We start from the raw sequence: 21,886 nt of genomic DNA, 5'->3' as shown, positions 1-21,886 counted from the left end.
TTGATTGGAGCATTTAATCCATTTACATTTAAGGTAATTATCAATATGTATGTTACTATTACCATTTTCTTAATTGTTTTGGGTTATTGCAGGTCTTTTCCTTCTCTTGTGTTTCCTGCCTAGAGAAGTTCCTTTAGCATTTGTTGTAAATCTGGTTTGGTGGTGCTGAATTCTCTTAGCTTTTGCTTGTCTGTAAAGGTTTTAATTTCTCTGTCGAAGCTGAATGAGATCTTTGCTGGGTAGAGTAATTTTGGTTGTAGGTTTTTCCCTTTCATCACTTTATATATGTCCTGCCACTTCCTTCTGGCTTGCAGAGTTTCTGCTGAAAGATCAGCTCTTAACCTTATGAGGATTCCCTTGTATGTTATTTGTTGCTTTTCCCTTGCTGCTTTTAATATTTTTTCTTTGTATTTAATTTTTGATAGTTTGATTAATATGTGTCTTACCATGTTTCTCCTTGGATTTATCCTGTATGGGACTCTCTGTGTTTCCTGGAATTGATTGACTATTTCCTTTCCCATATTAGGGAAGTTTTCAACTATAATCTCTTCAAATATTTTCTCAGTCCCTTTCTTTTTCTCTACTTTTTCTGGGACCTCTATAATTCGAATGTTGGCACATTTAAAGTTGTCCCAGAAGTCTCTGAGACTATCCTCAATTCTTTTCATTCTTTTTTCTTTATTCTGCTCTGCAGTAGTTATTTCCACTATTTTATCTTCCAGGTCACTTATCTGTTTTTCTGCCTCAGTTCTTCTGATACTGATTCCCTCTAGAGAATTTTTAATTTCCTTTATTGTGTTCTTCATCATTGTTTGTTTGCTCTTTAGTTCTTCTAGGTCCTTCTTAAACCTTTCTTGTATTTTCTCTATTCTATTTCCAAGATTTTGGATCTTTACTATCATTACTCTGAATTATTTTTCAGGTAAGCTGCCTATTTCCTCTTCATTTGTTTGGTCTGGTGTGTTTTTACCTTGCTCCTTCATCTGCTGTGTGTTTCTCTGTCTTCTCATTTTGCTTAACTTACTGTGTTTGGGGTCTCCTTTATGCAGGCTGCAAGTTTGTAGTTCCCCTTGTTTTTGGTGCCCGCCCCCAGTGGCTAAGGTTGCTTCAGTGAGTTGTGTAGGCTTCCTGGTGGAGGGGACTAGTTCCTGTGATCTGGAGGATGAGGCTGGATCTTGTCTTTCTGTTGGGCTGGACCGTGTCTGGTGGTGTGCTTTGGGGTGTCTGTGACCTTATTATGATTTTAGGCAGCCTCTCTGCTAATGCGTGGGGTTGTGTTCCTGTCTTGCTAGTTGTTGGGTGTCCAACACTGGGTGTCCAGCACTGGAGCTTGCTGTTTTTTGAATGGAGATGCATCTTAGTGTTGAGACGGTGGTCCCTGGGAGAGCTTTCGCCGATTGATGTTATGTGGGGCCTGGAAGTCTCTGGTGGTCCAGGGTCCTGAACTCAGCTCTCCTACCTCAGAGGCTCACGCCTGACACCTGGCCAGAGCACCCAGACCCTTTTGGGAAGTGTGAGGTCTTCTGCCAGTGTTCAGTAGGTGTTCTGTAGGAGTTGTTCCACATGTAGATGTATTTTTGATGTATTTGTGGGGAGGAAGGTGATCTCCACGTCCTATTCCTCCGCCATCTTGAAGGTACTCCCTCTTTTTTTTTTTTTTTAAGGGAGAATGATACTAGTTAACTTACATATATAATCCTTACTTGCCTAAATCTAAAGTTGGCAATGCTATGTAGGTTCTGAAGTTAGGGGAGAATTTTTCCTGGTTGGTAAAATTGAAAAGAGGGTAACCATTAGTATTAGGGACCTGACCGCAGAGTCGTTCAGAACTCGATGTCTGTTTCTACAGCTATAGACTGAGTTGGACTGTTGTCTTGAAAGTCTCTTCATGTTCAAAATTTCTATAACCTTTTCGTCCTAAGTAAGGAATCACTGGAATTTAATCTGAAATTTGGTTAGAACTTGCTGGACAGCCTCTGAGTGACCCTGAGATGCATCAGGCTGTTTGTCAGGAGTCTGGGGGTGGGGGGAGGCATTAGCTGCCTTCCAAAGCTAGTCTTTCACCCGTGAAGCACTATGTGATTGAAGCTCTAATTACTTCAGCTCAACACATCTCCTATGCTCTCCCTCGGGGGAGTCTAGAAAGCTGTTTGTTTTGGTGGAAGAGAGAATTCCAGGGATGTTCACTGTCAAAGCCCCCATCCAAACCTAGGTCAGAAACTTCCTTGGTTCTACATGATCTAGAGCAAAGAGGTTACCTCTACTCCACTCATGTTTTCTACCTGATAGGAGAGGTTCTACTTTGAAGTTTGAAGAACATAGGTAAATAAAGTCCAAAAGTTCTGCCTATGGTCTTTCTTAGCTACATCAAGGTATATAGCAAGGCAGAGAGTCATGGGGTAGAGGCAGGTTTCTCACTTCTCAGAGTCTTTGTTTCATCATCTATAGAGTGGAGATAATAATGGTGCCTACCTGACAGGACTTTTGTAAAGATTAAAAGAGATAACGTATGTAAATGAACAGGGCCCTATGGTAAGCACTCACTAAATGTTTCCTTCCACGAAGTAGCAGTGTTCCTCTTATCTTTCTTATTTAACTGTAACCTCCCTGAGAGCATGCAACCTTTCTGAGAATAATATCTGTTTTTAACGCATCTGTGATTTTTTTCCCACTATTCTGCTCACCTTTTATGCCCAAAGCCTGGCACACTGCATGGCACATAGGAGAGCTTCAGTAAATTTTTGCCAAATGAGTGAATAAATGAATTTTGGTCCACCCAATGATTGAGACATTTTAGGGCAGGGGTGCCTCTATTAAAATCAGCTGGCAGAAATGCCCTGGGGAATACTTTTTATTGGTAGCTTTAAAATGCCCCCTGCCTCTTTCACAAGAGGGTGACCCTTTTTTAGCTTCCTTTCCAACAGCAGAAGAGAGCCCAGTGGAATTTTCCAGGCTGGAGACTTTAGAGAGCTACTGATATTTTTATAACATATGATGTTAAATACAATTGTACATGTGCCTAGAGACCTTTTAAGGCATGAATTCCAGCATCCAATTTTATTTGGTTTCAGAAACTTAATAAACAAGTAACACAACCCGGTCATTGTTCTTTAAATAAAAATTAGAGATCTCCAAGTAATAGCAGCAAAACAGAAACATCAGCCGTGCTTAATAGGGCGGTGGAGTATATTCTATCTCACCCAGGAGCCAGGCAACAAGTGGGCATTGTGTTAAGGTTCCAGAGAAGGGACACAGACACGTGACTAGATGACAGCTTATTAAATGTCACCCAGCAAAGGCCACTCAGAGAGGATGCGTGTCACCAACCACCATTTTCCTTCTCTGCTGTAGCCTCATGCAAACTGCGCATGCCTTGGAAAGTTTGAGTGTGGTTTGCAAACAGTGTTAAGGTTCTCATGCCGTAAACGATTCAGCAGTTCAGGAAATGAAGCCAAATAATAAAAAATTTTTTTTAAAGTGTCAATAACCGAAGTGAATCAAACACGGTTGCCTGAGGTTTTAAACACTCTTGGGGACCCCGGCTACATATTTCTCATGCAAGAGAGCATTAATGTCCTTAAGGTGGTCATCATTGTCACCTCTGCTCTGTTCGTTTTTCTCCTCCCTCTCTCCTGTGGGTTAAAGGGGAACAGTTTGCTGCTCTGATGTGATGGGGTTAAAGATGAGGTAAGTGTGAAACTGGGAGCCAGACAGCTCGTACTTACTGCTCGCTTGGAAGTGAAGAGTTTCTCGACATCGCCTTTGGTGACAAGTCATAGTCGCTGTCTGATCTGTAGAGAAAGGACTCTCTGCGCTGGCTGTGTCCGGGAAAGGTGGCATGAAGCACCAGCCCAGAGGAAGAGCTGGCCTGGGGATCCAGCGGGCTCCGACCTGGGGAAGGGCCATTTTCCACATCAAAGCTTAAAGAGAAAGAAGAAAACTGGTCACATGAGAAACACAGAGAAGGGCATCTGACATACATACATGGAGAACCCATGTGTGCCAGGCACTTTACATAGCACTTCACACTTCATGGAAAGTTTTAAGGCTCCAAACAGCTCTGAGTTGCAGTCATTCTCATTTTATACAAAGGGAACAGCCCCACAGAAGTTCAGTCATCAGCAGAGACTGGAGCCAGGATTTGACCCTCGGAGCAAAGTCCCATGGCCTTTCAGCGGCATGAGCAACATTGACAAATTCATAAAATAAACTGGTGATAATAAGCGACTCCAGATACGGCATCTAACACAGCTCTAAGTGCCAGACACTCAACTATCACTTGAATGAGTCTTCTTAGCTGGGAGGCTTCTTCCTGCCGTAAATAAATATCACAGTCTCATTAAAGATACAATGTGCACATTTCTGAATGTTTCAGGAACAAAGTGCTAACCTGAAAACATCCACTGGCTGATTAAACGGGAGGTCCAGTCTGACACTTAATATTCATATGCAAGTTTAAGCACAGACAATGACTTAATTAATCTGATAATGCCAAATAGCCCTCCAGGGGTGCAGAGCTTTCTCTCTGGAGGAGGATACAGCTACTGACTCTGGCAGAGGAGTGCCGTTGAGATTTCTGGTCAGTCTAGCTCACTCTGGAAAGGTACCCTCAAGTCCAGAATTATTTGAACAAGCTCTGATCAATGAACACACAGGTGGGAGCAGTAGACATTTTGGCTGTTGTTTTCTCTCTCCTGGTCCTGGTGTTACTTTAGGCACGGTGTCCTTCCCATGCTCTCCACCATCCCCTATGCATTTTTCCTGCATGCACAACCTCCCTTAGCCTCAGATTGACAGTAACCCTCTTGCCTAGTATTTCTCTAGACCACTCACTGCTCTCTGGCTAAAGCTCTGCAGAAAGGTGTTGGAGAAGGTATGGGGCTAAGGATGCTCTCTTTTCCAAGCTGGACCACAGTAGCGGGCTTCCTTTATACTCATCCAGCTGCCATAATTTATTTCTACATTTGTGGTTCTTTTGGTTCACTAGTTCTTATAGCCTTCTCTCTTGGGGTGGATTTTGCGTATTTCTTTTAGTTTATAAATTGTTTTCTGATCTATTATTCCATTTACAACCCTTATTACGACCCTGTGAAGTATGTAGTATGATCTCAGTCTACATTTGAGGAAAATGAGGCTTAGAGAGATTTTAAACACCTGCTCAAAATCACAGGCTAGCAACTGTAAAGTAAGAATTGGAAGACCCAAGTCTTCCAATTCTGTCCTCTACAACCTCAGACTTCAGTAATCACAGAACTCCAGAATGGCTCACTGGGTCACTGAGTGCAGTTTCCCTTCAGTCTCTACATTCAAGCGAAACGTGTGTTTGGTATGTAGAGAGTCAGTTGGATTATGAGCAACCTTGGCTGTTACCTTGGATGAAGACAGGGGAGGCAGTAAATTACCCTGAGGCTGTAGGTTTCACTGAAACAGGGAAAGAAGAAATGAAAGAATTCAGGGTCATAATGCTTCCCCGGAGACCATTCCGAGAAGCTGCTTTTAGCCAACCCACAAACTCCGGGTGTCTGATAAGAAGCAGCAAGTGAGAATCTCCAGTTAAGAGAACAAGGAAGAGCCATAACAATCCAATGTATGTATTTGGGCTTTCACGGTACTGCAGATGGATTTTCACAGCAGGCTCACGGTCTGGGATGGGACTGTCTTTCAGAGACTGCAGGCAAGCAGGCAGGTGGGCAATCACTCACACATTTCAGCCTGTTTGCCAGCCTGCCTGGAGGTAGAGCTATGTTGTAAGGCAAATACGTTGCAGCAAGTGAAAATATAACGTAAGCTGACTTGCACACTTTCCTTGGGTGAGATCTATACTAGTTGTTGAGCAAAATAAAGAGCTCCTTTGTGGATAAGGACTCCTTTGTGCCACCCAGAGCTTGTAGAACTAGGACTTGATGCTGGCTCTGAACTCTTCTTAAGGACAAAGAGGAAAGCCTCTTAAAAGGTAAAGATGGGACTACCTAAAGCTTAAGAGTGGGCATAAATAAGCTTTGAAATTTCATGAGTAATCATGTTGTAATTCATTTGGTATCTATCTGTACAGCCTCTATGTGTATTAAAACATTGAAATACTTTTTTTTTTTTTTTTGATGTGGACCATTTTTAAAGTCTTTATTGAATTTGTTACAATATTGCTTCTGTTGTATGTTTTGGTTTTTTAACCCCGAGGCATGTGGGATCTTAGCTCCCTGACCAGGGATTGAACCTGCAGCCCCTGCACTGGAAGGCAAAGTCTTAACCACTGGACGGCCAGGGAAGTCCCTGAAATACTTTTGTAACAGTTGGCAGCCATCCACTGCCCCAGACCATCCAGGATCTGCTGACGACTGGAACAGCAGGGGGCCTCTAGCTTCAGCGCGGTGGCCTGTGTCCTTTTAATTGGTCAGTGCCCATGTGGTACCAGTCATTAAATATTATGAATGTCACTGCTGTGTATATCTGGGCTAAAATCTTAGAAGAGGTGCCAAGTGGGTATGCCTACCAAACTCTCAGAACTTTTTCCAGTGAGGGTTTCCACTAGGGCTCACTCTGCCCTGTTTCCTGCTGCAGGCATTCCTAGTGGGCAGAAAGTAAGTCCACAAGTATTACCCTTTAAGCAGATGTCACAAAGCATCTGCCCCCAGTGTCAGCAGGACGACCAGGAGGTTTGGTCCTGCCAGGTAAGCAGGGACTGGGCCCAGACACTAAAACTCCCTCCATGCTGCTTTCCTTTGTTTTCTTCTTTTTCTTTTTCCTTTCTTCTTTACCCTGCCTAAACTCATAGAAGAGCTTGCGGGAATTCAGAAAAAGCCAAGGAAGAATTCTCTGGGGCAAAGAAGCAGTTTCAGGGAGACAAATGGCCTTTCATATTCCCTGGGGCACTGTTTCAAAGCAACCAACACAGATGTACAACTTAGGAACAAACATGAGTCACCAACCAGACACCAGCTCCAGTCACAGCAAAATTAGTGGGCAGACATCACAATACGTCCCACAGATCCAGGGTGGGAAGAGGGGTGTGGGCAAAGGGAAGACGGAGGATAGGCTTAAGAAGCAAAAGGAACAGGCCGCACAAACTGAAATACAATCAGGGAAAAAACAGAATCTGAAATATTGGAAGCGAACATACAAATGGGGTCATTATTTATTTAGAGTAATTTTTGGCCCTGCCTTAATCAGGACTCATATTTCACCTTTAGGCTTCTTTATATTAAAAAATACTATTATAAAAGTAAATAAGAATGTTATGTAAAATATCAACAATAGAGAAAAAATATTAGCAGGTTAGTATTTTCTTTCTGAGTGTTAATATTTTTCCTGCAGGCTTGAATCATGATTTATTTTCGCGTAGTGCGCAGTTTTCAGAATTATCATTTTCCATGCCCATGGAACTTAATGATTCATCCAGAAGTCGTGCCGAACTTCTTCAGGCATTTTCCCTATTGTGGGTCACCGAATTTCTAATTTTAAATAACACTGTAATTGCTACCTTTGAGCTTACATTTACTTCAATATTCGGATGATGTCACTGAGAAGTTTCAGATAGACTTGAGAGGATGTCATGCACAAGTTTCTGAATAGTTGACGGGACCTGCCCAGAGCCAGCATATGGACTGAAACAGTATTGAAAGTGGCCTTTTTTCTAGGATCAGAGACACTCCCCCCACCCCCAAGTCCTGCTCTCTGACGTCCAGGATTCTGTATGCTGCTGTCCCCCGTGATTCTGCCTGCCTCGGCAGATCGCCCTGGACTGAGTCAATTGCTTGTTGTCTAAGACCTAATATTTTAACAACTTTCTCCTGCTTTGATTCTAGAGGTCTCAGCTTCTCGAGGCAGCGGCGGTAGTGGGTGATGCTGTGTGTGAGAGGTGGTGCTGCCCGTAACTGGAATGCCCTTCTCCCCACTGTCTCCAATCAATCACTACTTCACATTCAGCTCGTGCCACCTCCTCCTGTAAATATTTCCTAACATTGCAGCTACCAGTCCGATTTAGATACGTACTCCCCTTCTGTGTCTTCCTAGACTCCTTTACAGCAGTACTTGATCACAGTACTTGTAATCTCTATTTAATTTTCCATTTATTTAATTATCCACTTATTTAGCTGCTCCCCGATAGATTCTTATCTCCTAAAGAGAAGGGACCCAATATTACTCACTTCTGTATCCCAGGCATCTGGATCGGAGCCTTGTAAATAGTAGGTCTATCAAAAAATGTCAGCTGAACCAATGAAAGTCAATTTACTATGAAATGTTTCTCCTATCCCTTCCTTCTTCCTGCCTCCTTACCCTCATCTCAATTCCCACTGGCAGGGGTTTCTGCTGTTTCCTTCAAATGAGTCTATACAGATGCGACATTAACTTATTTGATAAGCTTTGTGAGACGATGATCTAAAAATAAAAATAAAAAAAAATAAAGAGCACAGCTGTGTTCTCCCTGAACAAAACAAACTTATATAGAAAAATCACTGGCTTAGATGTTTGAGATGGTGATATCTTTACACAAACCCCCATGATGGGAAAAGCCCTCCTATACCAGCTTCTGTCTGCCATCTTCTCGTCTCTTTCTTTTTAATAAAAGCAGGAACATTCTCTGCCCCACTTTCTCTCCTGGTGGACTCCATTGCCCAGGAATCCACGCAAAGCCAGCCCTGCACTGGTGCTAAGAGGGAGCCAGCAGGCGGCAGAAGACATCTACAGCTTCCCCAGCCTGCCCTGCCCAGCCTCCAGCTGGAGCAGGTAGGGCCGCTTGCCAGTCTCCGAGGGAGAAATAGGACTGAAGCCGTATTCATAAGCCTGGGAGGAAAAATCAGGGATAAAGAACAGAAGCACAAGGTGTACATGAAACCTTTTATTAAACGAAGAGAAGCTCTTATTTCCAAGAATTCAAGCCAAGCCAGGTGGTTGCAGAATTGCCTGCAATTGTCCCCAGGGTGGTTGTTTCCTGATCCCCAATTACCTGCACATACCCCAATTGATGTAACAAAGAGTCATGAAGCAACATCCTAGGAATCACTCATTTCTGAATCAGAGGAGACTTTTCTTTGACAACTCATTCCTTCTCTAGGTAATACACAGTCAAATTCTCACAACTCTGGGCTGATTCTCTTCCCCCCATTTCAAAAGGAGAAAACAGAAGCCTCCAAAATGTGAAACTTCATTTGAAAAATTCTCAGGTGTGACCTCTTTTAATTTCATCCTGCAGTCTGTGCCCAGGGTCCTCTCCTCCATGGCCTCATAGACTCTTTTTGATCCCAGAACCTACCACGCTGGATGGTATGTCTCTGTTTACATTATCTCTCTCACTCCAGTAGACTGTGACCTTGAAGCAGGGACTAAGCCTTATTCATTTTGTATTCCCAGGGCCCAGAACTGAGTTTCACACCAGAAGGCATCCAACAAATATTTATTGAATGAATGTGAGGATCTCACCAGTTTATATCTCTTATCTGACAAAAAACCATTTTTATTTGGATTAAAACCTCTGGCAGCTAAAGATCTCAGAGGAGTCCCCAAATGGAGTCAATAGGGTCCTCTTTCTCCATCCTCCCTGCAGTATGCCAGGAACTCCATCCCACGAGTTTTGGAGAACTTTTTTTGTCTATCATAAGGTGTATGTTTGGGTGTGGAGTGTGTGAGTATGTGTGTGTTTTTGGGCGGTGGTATATTTGTGAAATAATGCTGTGTTTCTTTAAAGTTCTGTTGGAAAATATTTCCCTCAGTTATACTCAGAAACTAACATCTTCAAATGCTTGCTTACCACTTTGATAAAAATAACCATTCACTTATATACTTACATTGGCCATCACCTCAATGTGCTACCTGGTCCCTGTAGATGAGGAAGCTGCACAGGGGCATGCATTTTTACTCACAATGACAGTGACCCACCTTTGTATAATTAGTGGCTGAAGGCTGCAGCCCGTCCTAATTTCTAATGAAGGACTTAACTGTGCAAAATCATAGTCAGCATGATGTAGAGCCCATGTCCCAGCTGAAAGCAGGCAGACCTCCTCTGGCCATAGTTATGGCAGAATATCCCAGTTTTGCCCTAAGAATCCAGTTCCAAAGTCTTGACTTCCCTCCCGCAGAATAGGAAGGAGAACTATGATGTTCAGCTCATCTGAATTCCAGAAGCATCTTTCCACTGCTTTCCTTTTTTCCTAGAGGCTTTGAAAATTACATCCACTGCAATAATCCAAAAATGCTTTCCCCACAGAGAAGTTTAACCAGAGGGAGCAGAGTAATCCCAAAGAGCCCTGGGATTCTGCAGCCCTGGCTTCCAGCTCCTGCTCTGTGAAGAAATAACTGACACAAAACAGGGACTCCCCATATTCTGGCCCCCAAGCCTTAGTCTTTCCCCACTGAAATGAATGAAGAAATGAGTCAGTAGAAGATCTTTGAGATGCCTCTGAGATTAAACATGTTACAGAGATTTTAGAAATAGAAGATCAGTTCTCAAGTGTGGTTCAACGTGGTTTTACGTTGTTAACGATAACTCATTTACTCAACAAATATTTATTAGCATCCATTATGAAACAAGGCACTGTTCTAGGCCTGAGAATTCAGCAACGTATAAGACAGACAAGGTCCTTGTGGGGAGAGATGGACAATAAATAAATCAAATGAGATGATTTCAGAAAGTGATAAATGCTATGGAGAAGATAAAGCATAATGGTATGGTAGAAACAGGTTCGGAGAAGAATGTTTCTAGGTTGGGTGGTCAGCAGGCCCACTCTACACAGCCTCGTAGACTGTCTATTGCTTTACACCGGATGCACCACCCATCTTCCTCAGATGTTATCATTTGAGTTGAGACCTGATAGAGGTAGTAGTAAATTTTGTCGTTGGGTTCCTTCCAATCTCTATTTCCATACCCTTTTAAGCCAAAGAATTGTGTCAAATGATATTTGGGTTTGAATGTGGTGCCATTTATTAAACTAGTGATTTAATTTTCCTCTTCCCTGCCCGCCCCCCCTTCTGAGTTGAGTTAGGTGCTCCATTGTCTCATACAGCTATCTCTGCATTGATATCTATCTATTGATATATTCTACCATAACACTTGTCCAGAATAATTGTAAGTAAGTGTTCTAGTTTGCCCCCAAAGGGCTGTGTTCCTCAGAGACACAGAACCTCTTTTTCATATTATTTATCCCATTGCTAAGGGTCATGCCTGTCAGAGGTACTTAGCAAATGTCTGATGAAAAAAAAAAATGAAGGAATAAATGGTTCGAGACCAGGAACCTTATTCTAGCTCCTCTTTGATGCCCACCACAGACAGCAGAGACTTCTCCAACAAAAAGGAGTGTAAGTGGTGAGGAGATATGGAGTCATCTCCTGCCCTCTACTGTGATCACTCCTAAAAGCCAGCTCCATAAAGAAGAACCAGGGGGTTGCTACCAAATACCAAATACCACCTGCAAAGAATGGCTGGAATACCTTCCATAGGGCATCAAGCCCAAGAAGAAGGCAAATGATCCTATTTGGCAATGATCATCCTCATCCCTTGATGTTGATGGTGGATGCAAATGCCATGAATATTCCTCTTGATGTTCCTTTAGCTGAGGACTCTATGTTGCAAGTTCTTTTATTTGTTGTTTGAGATCTTTTCTCAGGGTGTTAACATTTCACTAGGGAAATGCATAAACAAATAAGTAATATCAATACCTAATTTTTCTACTGGGATTATAAAATGAGGGTCATTTTAAAAAGTCATTGTTTCAAATGCTTAGGAGCATATTTTAATGATCCTTTAATAACTTCACACTGTGTTTTTGCTATGTTATGTAATTTGATGCACAAGAAAAACAGGACCAAATGTAAACAATCCTACCTCATAATTATAAGAACATTATTATTTCTAACCTGTTTACAAAGTGTTCTGCCCATCTATTTCCAGGTAAAAAATAATTTTCAGAAATAGGAATGTTATAAAGTGTGTGTTTCTCTATGTTTTATAATTATGGCTGAAATTTCATATACCCACTCTCAAACTTTCATCCACTAAAACCTTCTAAGAGCTAGGACAACTCTTAACAGTAAAGGTCACTTCCTATAGGACAGTGATTCCCAGGAAAGGTAGGGGCCTCCCAGATGAGAATAATTTTGTGTGGGAATGTGTTTTGTATGTGGACTTTATAAAGCGGGGGTGTGGGAGGGTGGAAACTTACTACAAGGTCAAGAACTTACTACTTTGTGTTACTGCTGCCCTAGTTGCACTTTGGATGTACAAATTATCCTACTAGCTCAATATTTTTCAGCCTACTCTCTCCACTTTTCCTAAAAGGTTACCATAAAATATATTCAAATGGTTTCTTAACAAAATAAAAATACTCTCGTTTATAAGTTTGGTAGCCCTGCCAATAATAAACTCTAATAATTAAATATTTATTAAAATATATGGTACCAGCTTCCAGTAGCTCAAAGGCAAGTGAAACCACCTTTGAGAGAAATGAGATCAATCTAGGGAAACCATTTCTTACTCAACGAATGATGGTTTCAAGAAATTGTTGCTTTCTTTTATAAGTTCTCACATACCATCTGGAAATCTGTCACAGAATTCTGCTTGAAATCTATAGCTAAAATATTGTAGATAAATGGTCATTTAGCATGTTTGTGTATACTCCAGTGGTGGGGGACATGTTAACCCCCTGAGACACTGAATTTCACTTTTGTATTGATTTAATTGTTTAAAACTTGGGCCAGAAAACTTGAATTTATTTTAATCTTTAGCCCAAACCTCCTCTAGTAACCCCCACCAACCTCCATCCACTTACCCAGTCTCCCTCATTGTGGTAAATGAAGCCGCCATCTATTCAGTTGAATCATCCATGATTTTACATCCTTCCTCAACCCCCCTTCTTCCTTTTCAGTTGGCCAGGAAGTCCTTTCCCTCCTACATCAAAACTGTACACTCTATCTCTGCTGCCATCACTGTTTCAGGGCATTAAAATCTCACTTGAACTAGCGTAGCCACCCTATGAACCTCCTTGCTTCCACCCCCCGTCCATCCTCCAAACCCTTCTCCACATAACAGCAAGAGCAATCTCTTAACACACACAGCAAATCATGTCATTGCATTTAGCATAAAATCCTTACATAGTATTGCCCCTGCCACCCCTGCAACTTCATCTGGTACCACACTCGCCTTTGCTCAGTATAATTCATCTTCAAGGGCTTCCTTTTTGTTTCAGAAACATGCCAAATCCTTTCCCACCTCAGCAGTTCTGCATGTGTGGTGTTTTTTCACTGGTATATTTTCTTTGCTTTGAACAGTTCCTGGCTTATAGAAAGTGCTGAATAAATATTTGTTGAATGAATGAATAAATGCTGCTCTCTGCTTATTATCTCCTCTACTCTGCACGGCTGCCTTTTTCTCATTCTTTAAGCCTCGGATTAAGTCACCTCATAAAAATTCCTTCCCCAACCCATTGTTTAAGTAGGGCCCTTTTGCATCACAGTACTATTACAGCTTTCTGCTACATCTATTTTTATGTTCATTATTTTTGTAATTGTCTTCCTCTTGCATAAAACGCCAAGCTCCATGAGGACCATTTGTTGTGTTTACCAATGTATTAACTAGTGCGTGGCAATGTGCTTGGCACATATTGCTAGTCCTGGACCAATGTCTATTCAATGGATTAATGAATAAATAAATGAGTGTGTGAGTATATTAAACACCAACAATCAACTTACTGATTCATAGCAGATCCAACTTAATTGCTATTTTAAAAGCAACTCTTCTTCATTAGGAGAAGGACTCATTTATTGATTTCCTGTCATTGGCGTAGCACCCACACTAATCCTTAGGAAGCTCAAATTTAAAACATCAGTTGTTTTAAACATCATAAAAACTTGTTAGAGGTTTGAAGCATTTTTTTGTGATTATTACTCTGGGCTTATTTCAGAAAATGAGACTAGTTTTGAGATCAAATTTCACAAGTCATTGACATTTCAGAGAGAGCTTCAAGTAGGTGTTGAGGTCTGCACTGAGGCTGCATTTCCAGTCCCCAGTTTGTGAAATGGCATTACTTAATGTTTCAAGAACTTTGTATTTCAAAAAATTATATTCTCTTGAGAATGAATAGGCTATATATCTCCCTTTTGGTGGAGTCAGGGGGTGGAAGGAGTGGCAGTATGGTTTGCTATTAACTCAAATACTAATCGTAAAATTGGTAATCATTGCCTCAGCCTCTGGTCTACAGAGCACTTAATAGTGTTTACATCAGTTAACATCTGGCCTCCAAATGTTATCAGTCTTGAACACTGCACCTGCCGACAGCCTGGTATTTGAGTTTTAAATATGTTCTTTTAGAAAGGAAGGGGGGGGTGAGAGAAGGAAGATAAGAGAAAGTAGAGGTAGAAAAATGAGGTCACAGAATCTTTTTTCCTTGACTTAGGCAGTAAAGCTAAGAAAAGCGACACATTTTTTTCCTCATAGGTATAGAGCACTCACTGTGAGCTGGGCCACATGTTATGTGCTTGGTGGACATTAACTCATTTCATTGCTATATCACTCTGTGGGGAAGATGTTAACTTGATTCCATGGATGTGAAAACTGAAGTTCAAAGGGTGTAAAAATTTTGCTGAAGATCACTCAGCTATTGGATGGTGGATCTTGGATTTAAACCCAGTTTGATTGGAACCATTAACAAGTTCAATCAACTCACTCACATCAGTAAATATCTGCTCAGTCTTTCCTCTTGTTACTATCAATAAATCTCCATGATTATATCTGAAGTCAAGCCTTCTGTTCTGAACCCTACCCTTTCTCCCTATTCATAGACTATGTTACTTTACTTGCTCATGCATCATCATTTTCCATTTTGTACATCAGCAAGGAAATCTTTTAGGCGGAAGAAAAATAATACCAGATGGAAATCTGAATCTACACAATGAAATGAAAATTTTTTTGCTTCTTATTAAAATATCTGAAAAATATAACTGACTGAAAAGCAAAAACAATAACAATGTATTGTGATATTTATAACACATGTAGAAGTAAGACATATAACAATAAGTGCACAAAGGCAAAGGAGGGAGAAATGAAAATATATTGTGGAAAAGATATTATACTATATGTATACTATATGTACTGCTTGAAGGTAGATTGTGGTAAGCTAAAACTTACACTAGAATCCCTAAAGTAACCATTAAATTTTTTTTTTTTTAAATGAAGAGCTATACCTAAGGAAATAAAATGGAAGCACAAAACACTTAATTACCCAAAACAGAGCAGAAAAAGAGAAAAAAGCATATAATGAAGAGATAGGACAAATAGAAAACAAACAGCAACATAGCAGCTATAAACCTGACCACCTTTACAGTCTCTTTAAATGTAAATGGTCTTAATACCACAATTAAAAGGCAGACATTTTCAAGATGGATAAAAGAGCATGACCCAACTATATGCTGCCAAGATAGATAATATTCTAGGCCATAAAACAACTCTCAATAGGTTTTAAAAAATCCGAGTCATACAAAGTATTTTTTCTGATCAGAGTGAAATTAAATTAGAAATCGTAACAGAAAGATCTCTAGTAATGTTCCATGTATTTGAAACTAAACATTCTAAATAACTCATGAGTTAAAGATAAAATCAAAAGAGAAATAGAAAGTATTTTTAACTGAATAAATATAAAAACATGACATATCAGGATAAGGAGTGAGGAGACTTTCAAGATGGCGGAAGAGTAAGATGTGGAGATCACCTTCCTCCCCACAAATACATCAGAAATACATCTACATGTGGAACAACTCTACAGAACACCTACTGAACGCTGGCAGAAGACCTCAGACTTCCCAAAAGGCAAGAAACTCCCCACGTACCTGGGTAGGGCAAAAGAAAAAAAAAAAAAGAGACAAAAGAATAGGGACGGGACCTACACCACTGGGAGGGAGCTGTAAAGGAGGAAAAGTTTCCACACACTAGGAAGCCTCTTCACTGGTGGAGACGGTGGGTGGCGGGGGGGAAGCTTCACAGCCACGGAGGAGAGCGCAGCAACAGGGGTGCAGAGGGCAAAGCGGAGAGATTTCTGCACAGAAGATTGGTGCCAACGAGAACTCACCAGCCTGAGAAGCTTGTCTGCTTACCCACCAGGGCAGATGGGGGCTGCAAGCTGAGGCTCCGGCTTCGGAGGTCAGATCCCAGGGAGAGGACTGGGGTTGGCTGTGTAAACACAGCCTGAAGGGGCTAGTGCACCACAGCTAGCCGGGAGGGAGTCCGGGAAAAAGTCTGGAACTGCCTAAGAGGCAAGAGACCATTGTTTTGGGGTGCGCAAGGAGAAGGGATTCAGAGTACCATCTAAACGAGCTCCAGAGAGGGGAGCGAGCCGCGGCTATCAGTGGGGACCCCAGAGACGGGCAAGAAATGCTAAGGATGCAGCTGCAGCCATCAAGAAGCCTGTGTGCAAGCACAGGTCACTATCCACACCTCACCTCCTGGGAGCCTGTGCAGCCTGCCGCCGCCAGGGTCCCATGATCCAAGGACAACTTCCCCGGGAGAACACACGGCGCGCCTCAGGCTGGTGTAACATCATGCTGGCCTCTGCCACTGCAGGCTTGCCCCACATTCTTACCCATCCCCCCACCAGCCTGAGTGAGTCAGAACCACCTAATCAGCTGCTCCTTTAACCCCGTCCTGTCTGAGCGAAGAACAGATGCCCTCAGCGGACCTACACGCAGAGGCATGGCCAAATCCAAAGCTGAACCCCAAGAGCTGTGCGAACAAAGAAGAGAAAGGGAATCTCTTCCAGCAGCCTCAGGAGCAGCGGATTAAATCTCCACAATCAACTTGATGTACCCTGCATCTCTGGAATACCTGAATAGACAACAAATCATCCCAAAAATGAGGCGGTGGACTTTGGTAGCAACGATATATATATTTTATTCCTTCTTCTCTTTTTGTGACTATGTATGTGTATGCTTCTTTATGTGATTTTGTCTGTATAGCTTTGCTTTTACCATTTGATCTAGGATTCTGTTTGTCCATTTTTTTTTAACTATAGTTTATAGTGCTTGTTATCATTGGTGGATCTGTTTTCTCATTTGGTTGCTCTCTTCTTTCATTCTTTTTTTTTCTTTTTTTTCCTTTTTTATTACTTTTTAATTTTTTTATTTTTAATAATTATTTTTTATTTTCTATTTTAATAACTTTATTTTATTTTATTCTTTCTTTCCTTCCTTCCTTCCTTCCTTCCTTCCTTCCTTCCTTCCTTCTTTTCTTTCTTTGTCTTTCTTTCTCCCTTTTCTTCTGAGCCGTGTGACTGACAGGGTCTTGGTGCTCCAGCTGGGTGTCAGGCCTGGGCTCTGAGGTGGGACATCTGAGTTCAGGACATTGGTCCACAAGAGACCTCCCAGCTCCATGTAATATCAAATGGCGAAAGCTCTCCCAGAGATCCCTGTCTCAATGCTAAGACACAGCTCCACTCAACGACCAGCAAGCTACAGTGCTAGACACCCTATGCCTAACAACTAGCAACACAGGAACACAACCACGCCCATTAGCAGAGAGGCTGCCTGAAATCATAATAAGGTCACAGATACCCCAAAACACACCACCGGATGTGGACCTGTTGACCAGAAAGACAAGATCCAGCCTCATCCACCAGAACACAGGCACTACTCCCCTCCACGAGGAAGCATACACAACCCACTGAACCAACCTTAGCCACTGGGGGCAGACACCAAAACAACAGGAACTACAAACCTGCAGCCTGCAAAAAGGAGACTCCAAACACAGTAAGTTAAGCAAAATGAGAAGACAGAGAAACACAGAGCAGATGAAGGAGCAAGATAAAAACCCACCAGACCAAACAAATGAAGAGGAAATAGGCAGTCTACTTGAAAAAGAATTCAGAGTAATGATAGTAAAGATGATTCAAAATATCAGAAATAGAATGGAGAAAATACAAGAAACGTTTAACAAGGACCTAGAAGAACTAAAGAGCAAACAAAAAATGATGAACAACACAATAAAAGGAATTAAAAATTCTCTAGAAGGAATCAATAGCAGAATAACTGAGGCAGAAAAACGTATTAGTGACCTGGAAGATAAAATAATGGAAATAATTACTGCAGAGCAGAATAAAGAAAAAAGAATGAAAAGAATTGAGGACAGTCACAGAGAACTCTGGGACAACACTAAATGCACCAACATTCGAATTAGAGGAGTCCCATAAGAAGAAGAGAAAAAGAAAGGGACTGAGAAAATATTTGAAGAGATTATAGTTGAACACTTCCCTAATATGGGAAAGGAAATGGTTAATCAAGTCCAGGAAGCACAGAGTCCTACACAGGATAAATCCAAGGAGAAACATGACAAGACACATATTAATCAAACTATCAAAAATTAAATACAAAGAAAAAATATTAAAAGCAGCAAGGGAAAAACAACAAATAACACACAAGGGAATCCCCATAAGGTTAACAGCTGACCTTTCAGCAGAAACTCTGCAAGCCAGAAGGAAGTGGCAGGACATATTTAAAATGATGAAGGAGAAAAACCTCCAACCAAGATTACTCTACCCAGCAAGGATCTCATTCAGATTTGATGGAGAAATTAAAACCTTTACAGACAAGCAAAAGCTAAGAAAATTCAGCACCACCAAACGAGCTTTACAACAAATGCTAAAGGAACTTATCTAGGCAGGAAACACAAGAGAAGGAAAACACCTACAATAACAAACCTAAAACAATTAAGAAAATGGTAATAGGAACATACATATCGATAATTACCTTAAATGTAAATGGATTAAATGCTCCAACCAAAATACATAGACTGGCTGAATGGATACCAAAACAGGACCCGTATATATGCTGCCTACAAGAGACCCACTTCAGACCTAGGGACACATACAGACTGAAAGTGAGGGGATGGATAAAGATATTCCATGCAAATGGAAATCAAAAGAAAGCTGGAGTAGCAATTCTCATATCAGACAAAATAGATTTTAAAATAAAGACTATTACAAGAGACAAAGAAGGACACTACATAATGATGAAGGGATCAATCCAAGAAGAAGATAAAATAATTGAAATATTTATACACCCAACATAGGGAAACCTCAATACAAAAGGCAAATGCTAACAGCCATAAAAGGGGAAATTGACAGTAACATGATCATGCTAAGGGACTTTAACACCCCACTTTCACTAAAGGACAGATCATCCAAAATGAAAATAAATAAGAAAACACAAGTTTTAAATGATACATTAAACAAGATGGACTTAATTGATATTTATAGGACATTCCATCTATTAACAACAGAATGTACTTTCCTCTTAAGTGCTCATGGAACATTCTCCAGGATAGATCAGATCTTGGGTCACAAATCAAGCCTTGGTAAATTTAAGAAAACTGAAATCATATGAAGTATCTTTTCCGACCACAACACTTTGAGACTAGATATCAATTACAAGGAAAAATCTATAAAAAATATAAACACATGGAGTCTAAACAATACACTACTGAATAAACAAGAGATCACTGAAGAAATCAAAGAGGAAATCAAAAAATACCTAGAAACAAATGACAATGAAAACATGACGGCCCAAAACCAACGGGATGCAGCAAAAGCAGTTCTAAGCGGGAAGTTTATAGCAATACAAACCTACCTCAAGAAACAAGAAACATCGCAAATAAACAACCTAACCTTACACCTAAAGCAACTAGAGAAAGAAGAACAAAAAAATCCTCAAAGTTAGCAGAAGGAAAGAAATCATAAAGATCAGATCAGAAATAAATGAGAAAGAAATGAAGAAAACAATAGCAAAGATCAACAAAACTAAAAGCTGGTTCTTTGAGAAGATAAACAAAATTGATAACCCATTAGCCAGACTAATCAAGAAAAAACGGGAGAAGACACAAATCAATAGAATTAGAAATGAAAAAGGAGAAGTAACAAGGGACACTGTAGAAATCCAAAGGATCATGAGAGATTACTGCAAGCAACTATATCCCAATAAAATGGACAACCTGGAAGAAAAGGACAAATTCTTAGAAAAGCACAACCTTCAGAAACTGAACCAGGAAGAAATAGAAAATATAAACAGACCTATCACAAGCACTGAAATTGAGACTGTGATTAAAAATCTTCCAACAAACAAAAGCCCAGGACCTGATGGCTTCAGAGGCGAATTCTATCAAACATTTAGAGAAGAGCTAACACATGTCCTGCTCAAACTCTTCCAAAATATAGCAGAGGGAGGAACACTCACAAACTCATTCTAGGAGGCCACCATCACCCTGATACCAAAACCAGACAAAGATGTCACAAAGAAAGAAATTATAGGCCAATATCACTGATGAACATGGATGCAAAAATCCTCAACAAAATACTAGCAAACAGAATCCAACAGCACATTAAAAGGATTATACACCATGATCAAGTAGGCTTTATCCCAGGAATGCAATGATTCTTCAATATATGCAAATCAATCAATGTGATACACCATATTCACAAACTGAAGGATAAAAACCATATGATCATCTCAAGAGATGCAGATAAAGCTTTTGATAAAATTCAACACAGATCTATGATAAAAACCCTCCAGAAAATAGGCATAGAAGGAATGTACATCAACATAATAAAGGCCATATAACAAAGCCACAGCCACCATCATTCTCAATGGTGAAAAACTGAAAATATTTCAACTAAGATCAGGAACAAGGCAAGGTTGCCCACTCTCACCACTATTATTCAACATAGTTTTGGAAGTTTTAGCCACAGCAATCAGAGAAGAAAAAGAAATACAAGGAATCCAAATTGGAAAAGAAGAAGTAAATCTGTCACTGTTTGCAGATGACATGATACTATACATAGAGAATCCTAAAGATGCTACCAGAAAACTACTAGAGCTAATCAATGAATTTCGTAAAGTAGCAAGATACAAAATTAATGTACAAAAATCTCTTGCATTCCTATACACTAATGATGAACACTCTGAAAGAGAAATTAAGGAAACACTCCCATTTACCATTGCAACAAAAAGAATAAAATACCTAGGAATAAACCTACCTAAGGAGACAAAAGACTTGTATGCAGAAAACTATGAGACACTGATGAAAGAAATTGAAGATGATACAAACAGATGGAGAGATACACCATGTTTTTGGATTGGAAGAATCAATATTGTGAAAATGACTATACTACCCAAAGCAATCTACAGATTCAATGCAATCTCTATGAAAGTACCAATGGCATTTCTCACAGAATTGGGACAAAAAATTTCACAATTTGTATGAAAACACAAAAGACCCTGAATAGCCAAAGCAATCTTGAGAAAGAAAAATGGAGCTGGAGGAATCAGGCTCCCAGTCTCCAGACTATACTACAAAGCTACAGTAATCAAGACAGTACGGTAGTGGCACAAAAACAGAAATAGAGATCAATGGTTCAGGATAGAAAGCCCAGAGATAAACCACACATATATGGTCACCTAATTTTTCATAAAGGAGGCAAGAATATACAATGGAGAAAAGACAGTCTCTTCAATAAGTGGTGCTGGGAAAACTGGACAACTACATGTAAAAGAATGAAATTAGAACACTCCCTAACACGATACACAAAAATAAACTCAAAATGGAGTAAAGACCTAAATGTACGGCCAGACACTATCAAACTCATAGAGGAAAACATAGGCAGAACACTCTATGACATAAATCACAGCAAGATCTTTTTTGACCCACCTCCTAGAGCAATGGAAATAAAAACAAAAATAAACAAATGGGACATATTGAAACTTACAAGCTTTTGCACAGTAAAGGAAACCATAAACAAGACGAAAAGACAACCCTCAGAATGGGAGAAAATATTTGCAAATGAAGCAACTGACAAAGGATGAATCTCCAAAATATACAAGCAGCTCATGCAGCTCAATATCAAAAAAACAAACAACCCAATCC

At 40.5% G+C, this 21,886-nt stretch overlaps 1 protein-coding gene across 2 annotated transcripts in view; it reads right to left on the bottom strand.

Annotated features, from left to right (window-relative positions):
- Positions 1 to 21,886, bottom strand: part of PDE4B (phosphodiesterase 4B) — a 486,330-nt gene that overhangs the window by 134,301 nt on the left and 330,143 nt on the right. For both annotated transcript variants that reach the window (XM_059924137.1, XM_059924152.1), the window contains one exon: positions 3,726 to 3,920. In XM_059924137.1, coding sequence (XP_059780120.1) covers positions 3,726 to 3,920 — 195 coding nt within the window. The remainder of the gene's footprint in view (positions 1 to 3,725; positions 3,921 to 21,886) is intronic.

The sequence above is a fragment of the Balaenoptera ricei genome, chromosome 1 (assembly GCF_028023285.1).
Source record: "Balaenoptera ricei isolate mBalRic1 chromosome 1, mBalRic1.hap2, whole genome shotgun sequence".
Classification (NCBI taxonomy): Eukaryota; Metazoa; Chordata; class Mammalia; order Artiodactyla; family Balaenopteridae; genus Balaenoptera; species Balaenoptera ricei.
This window is presented reverse-complemented; position numbering and strand designations above follow the sequence as displayed.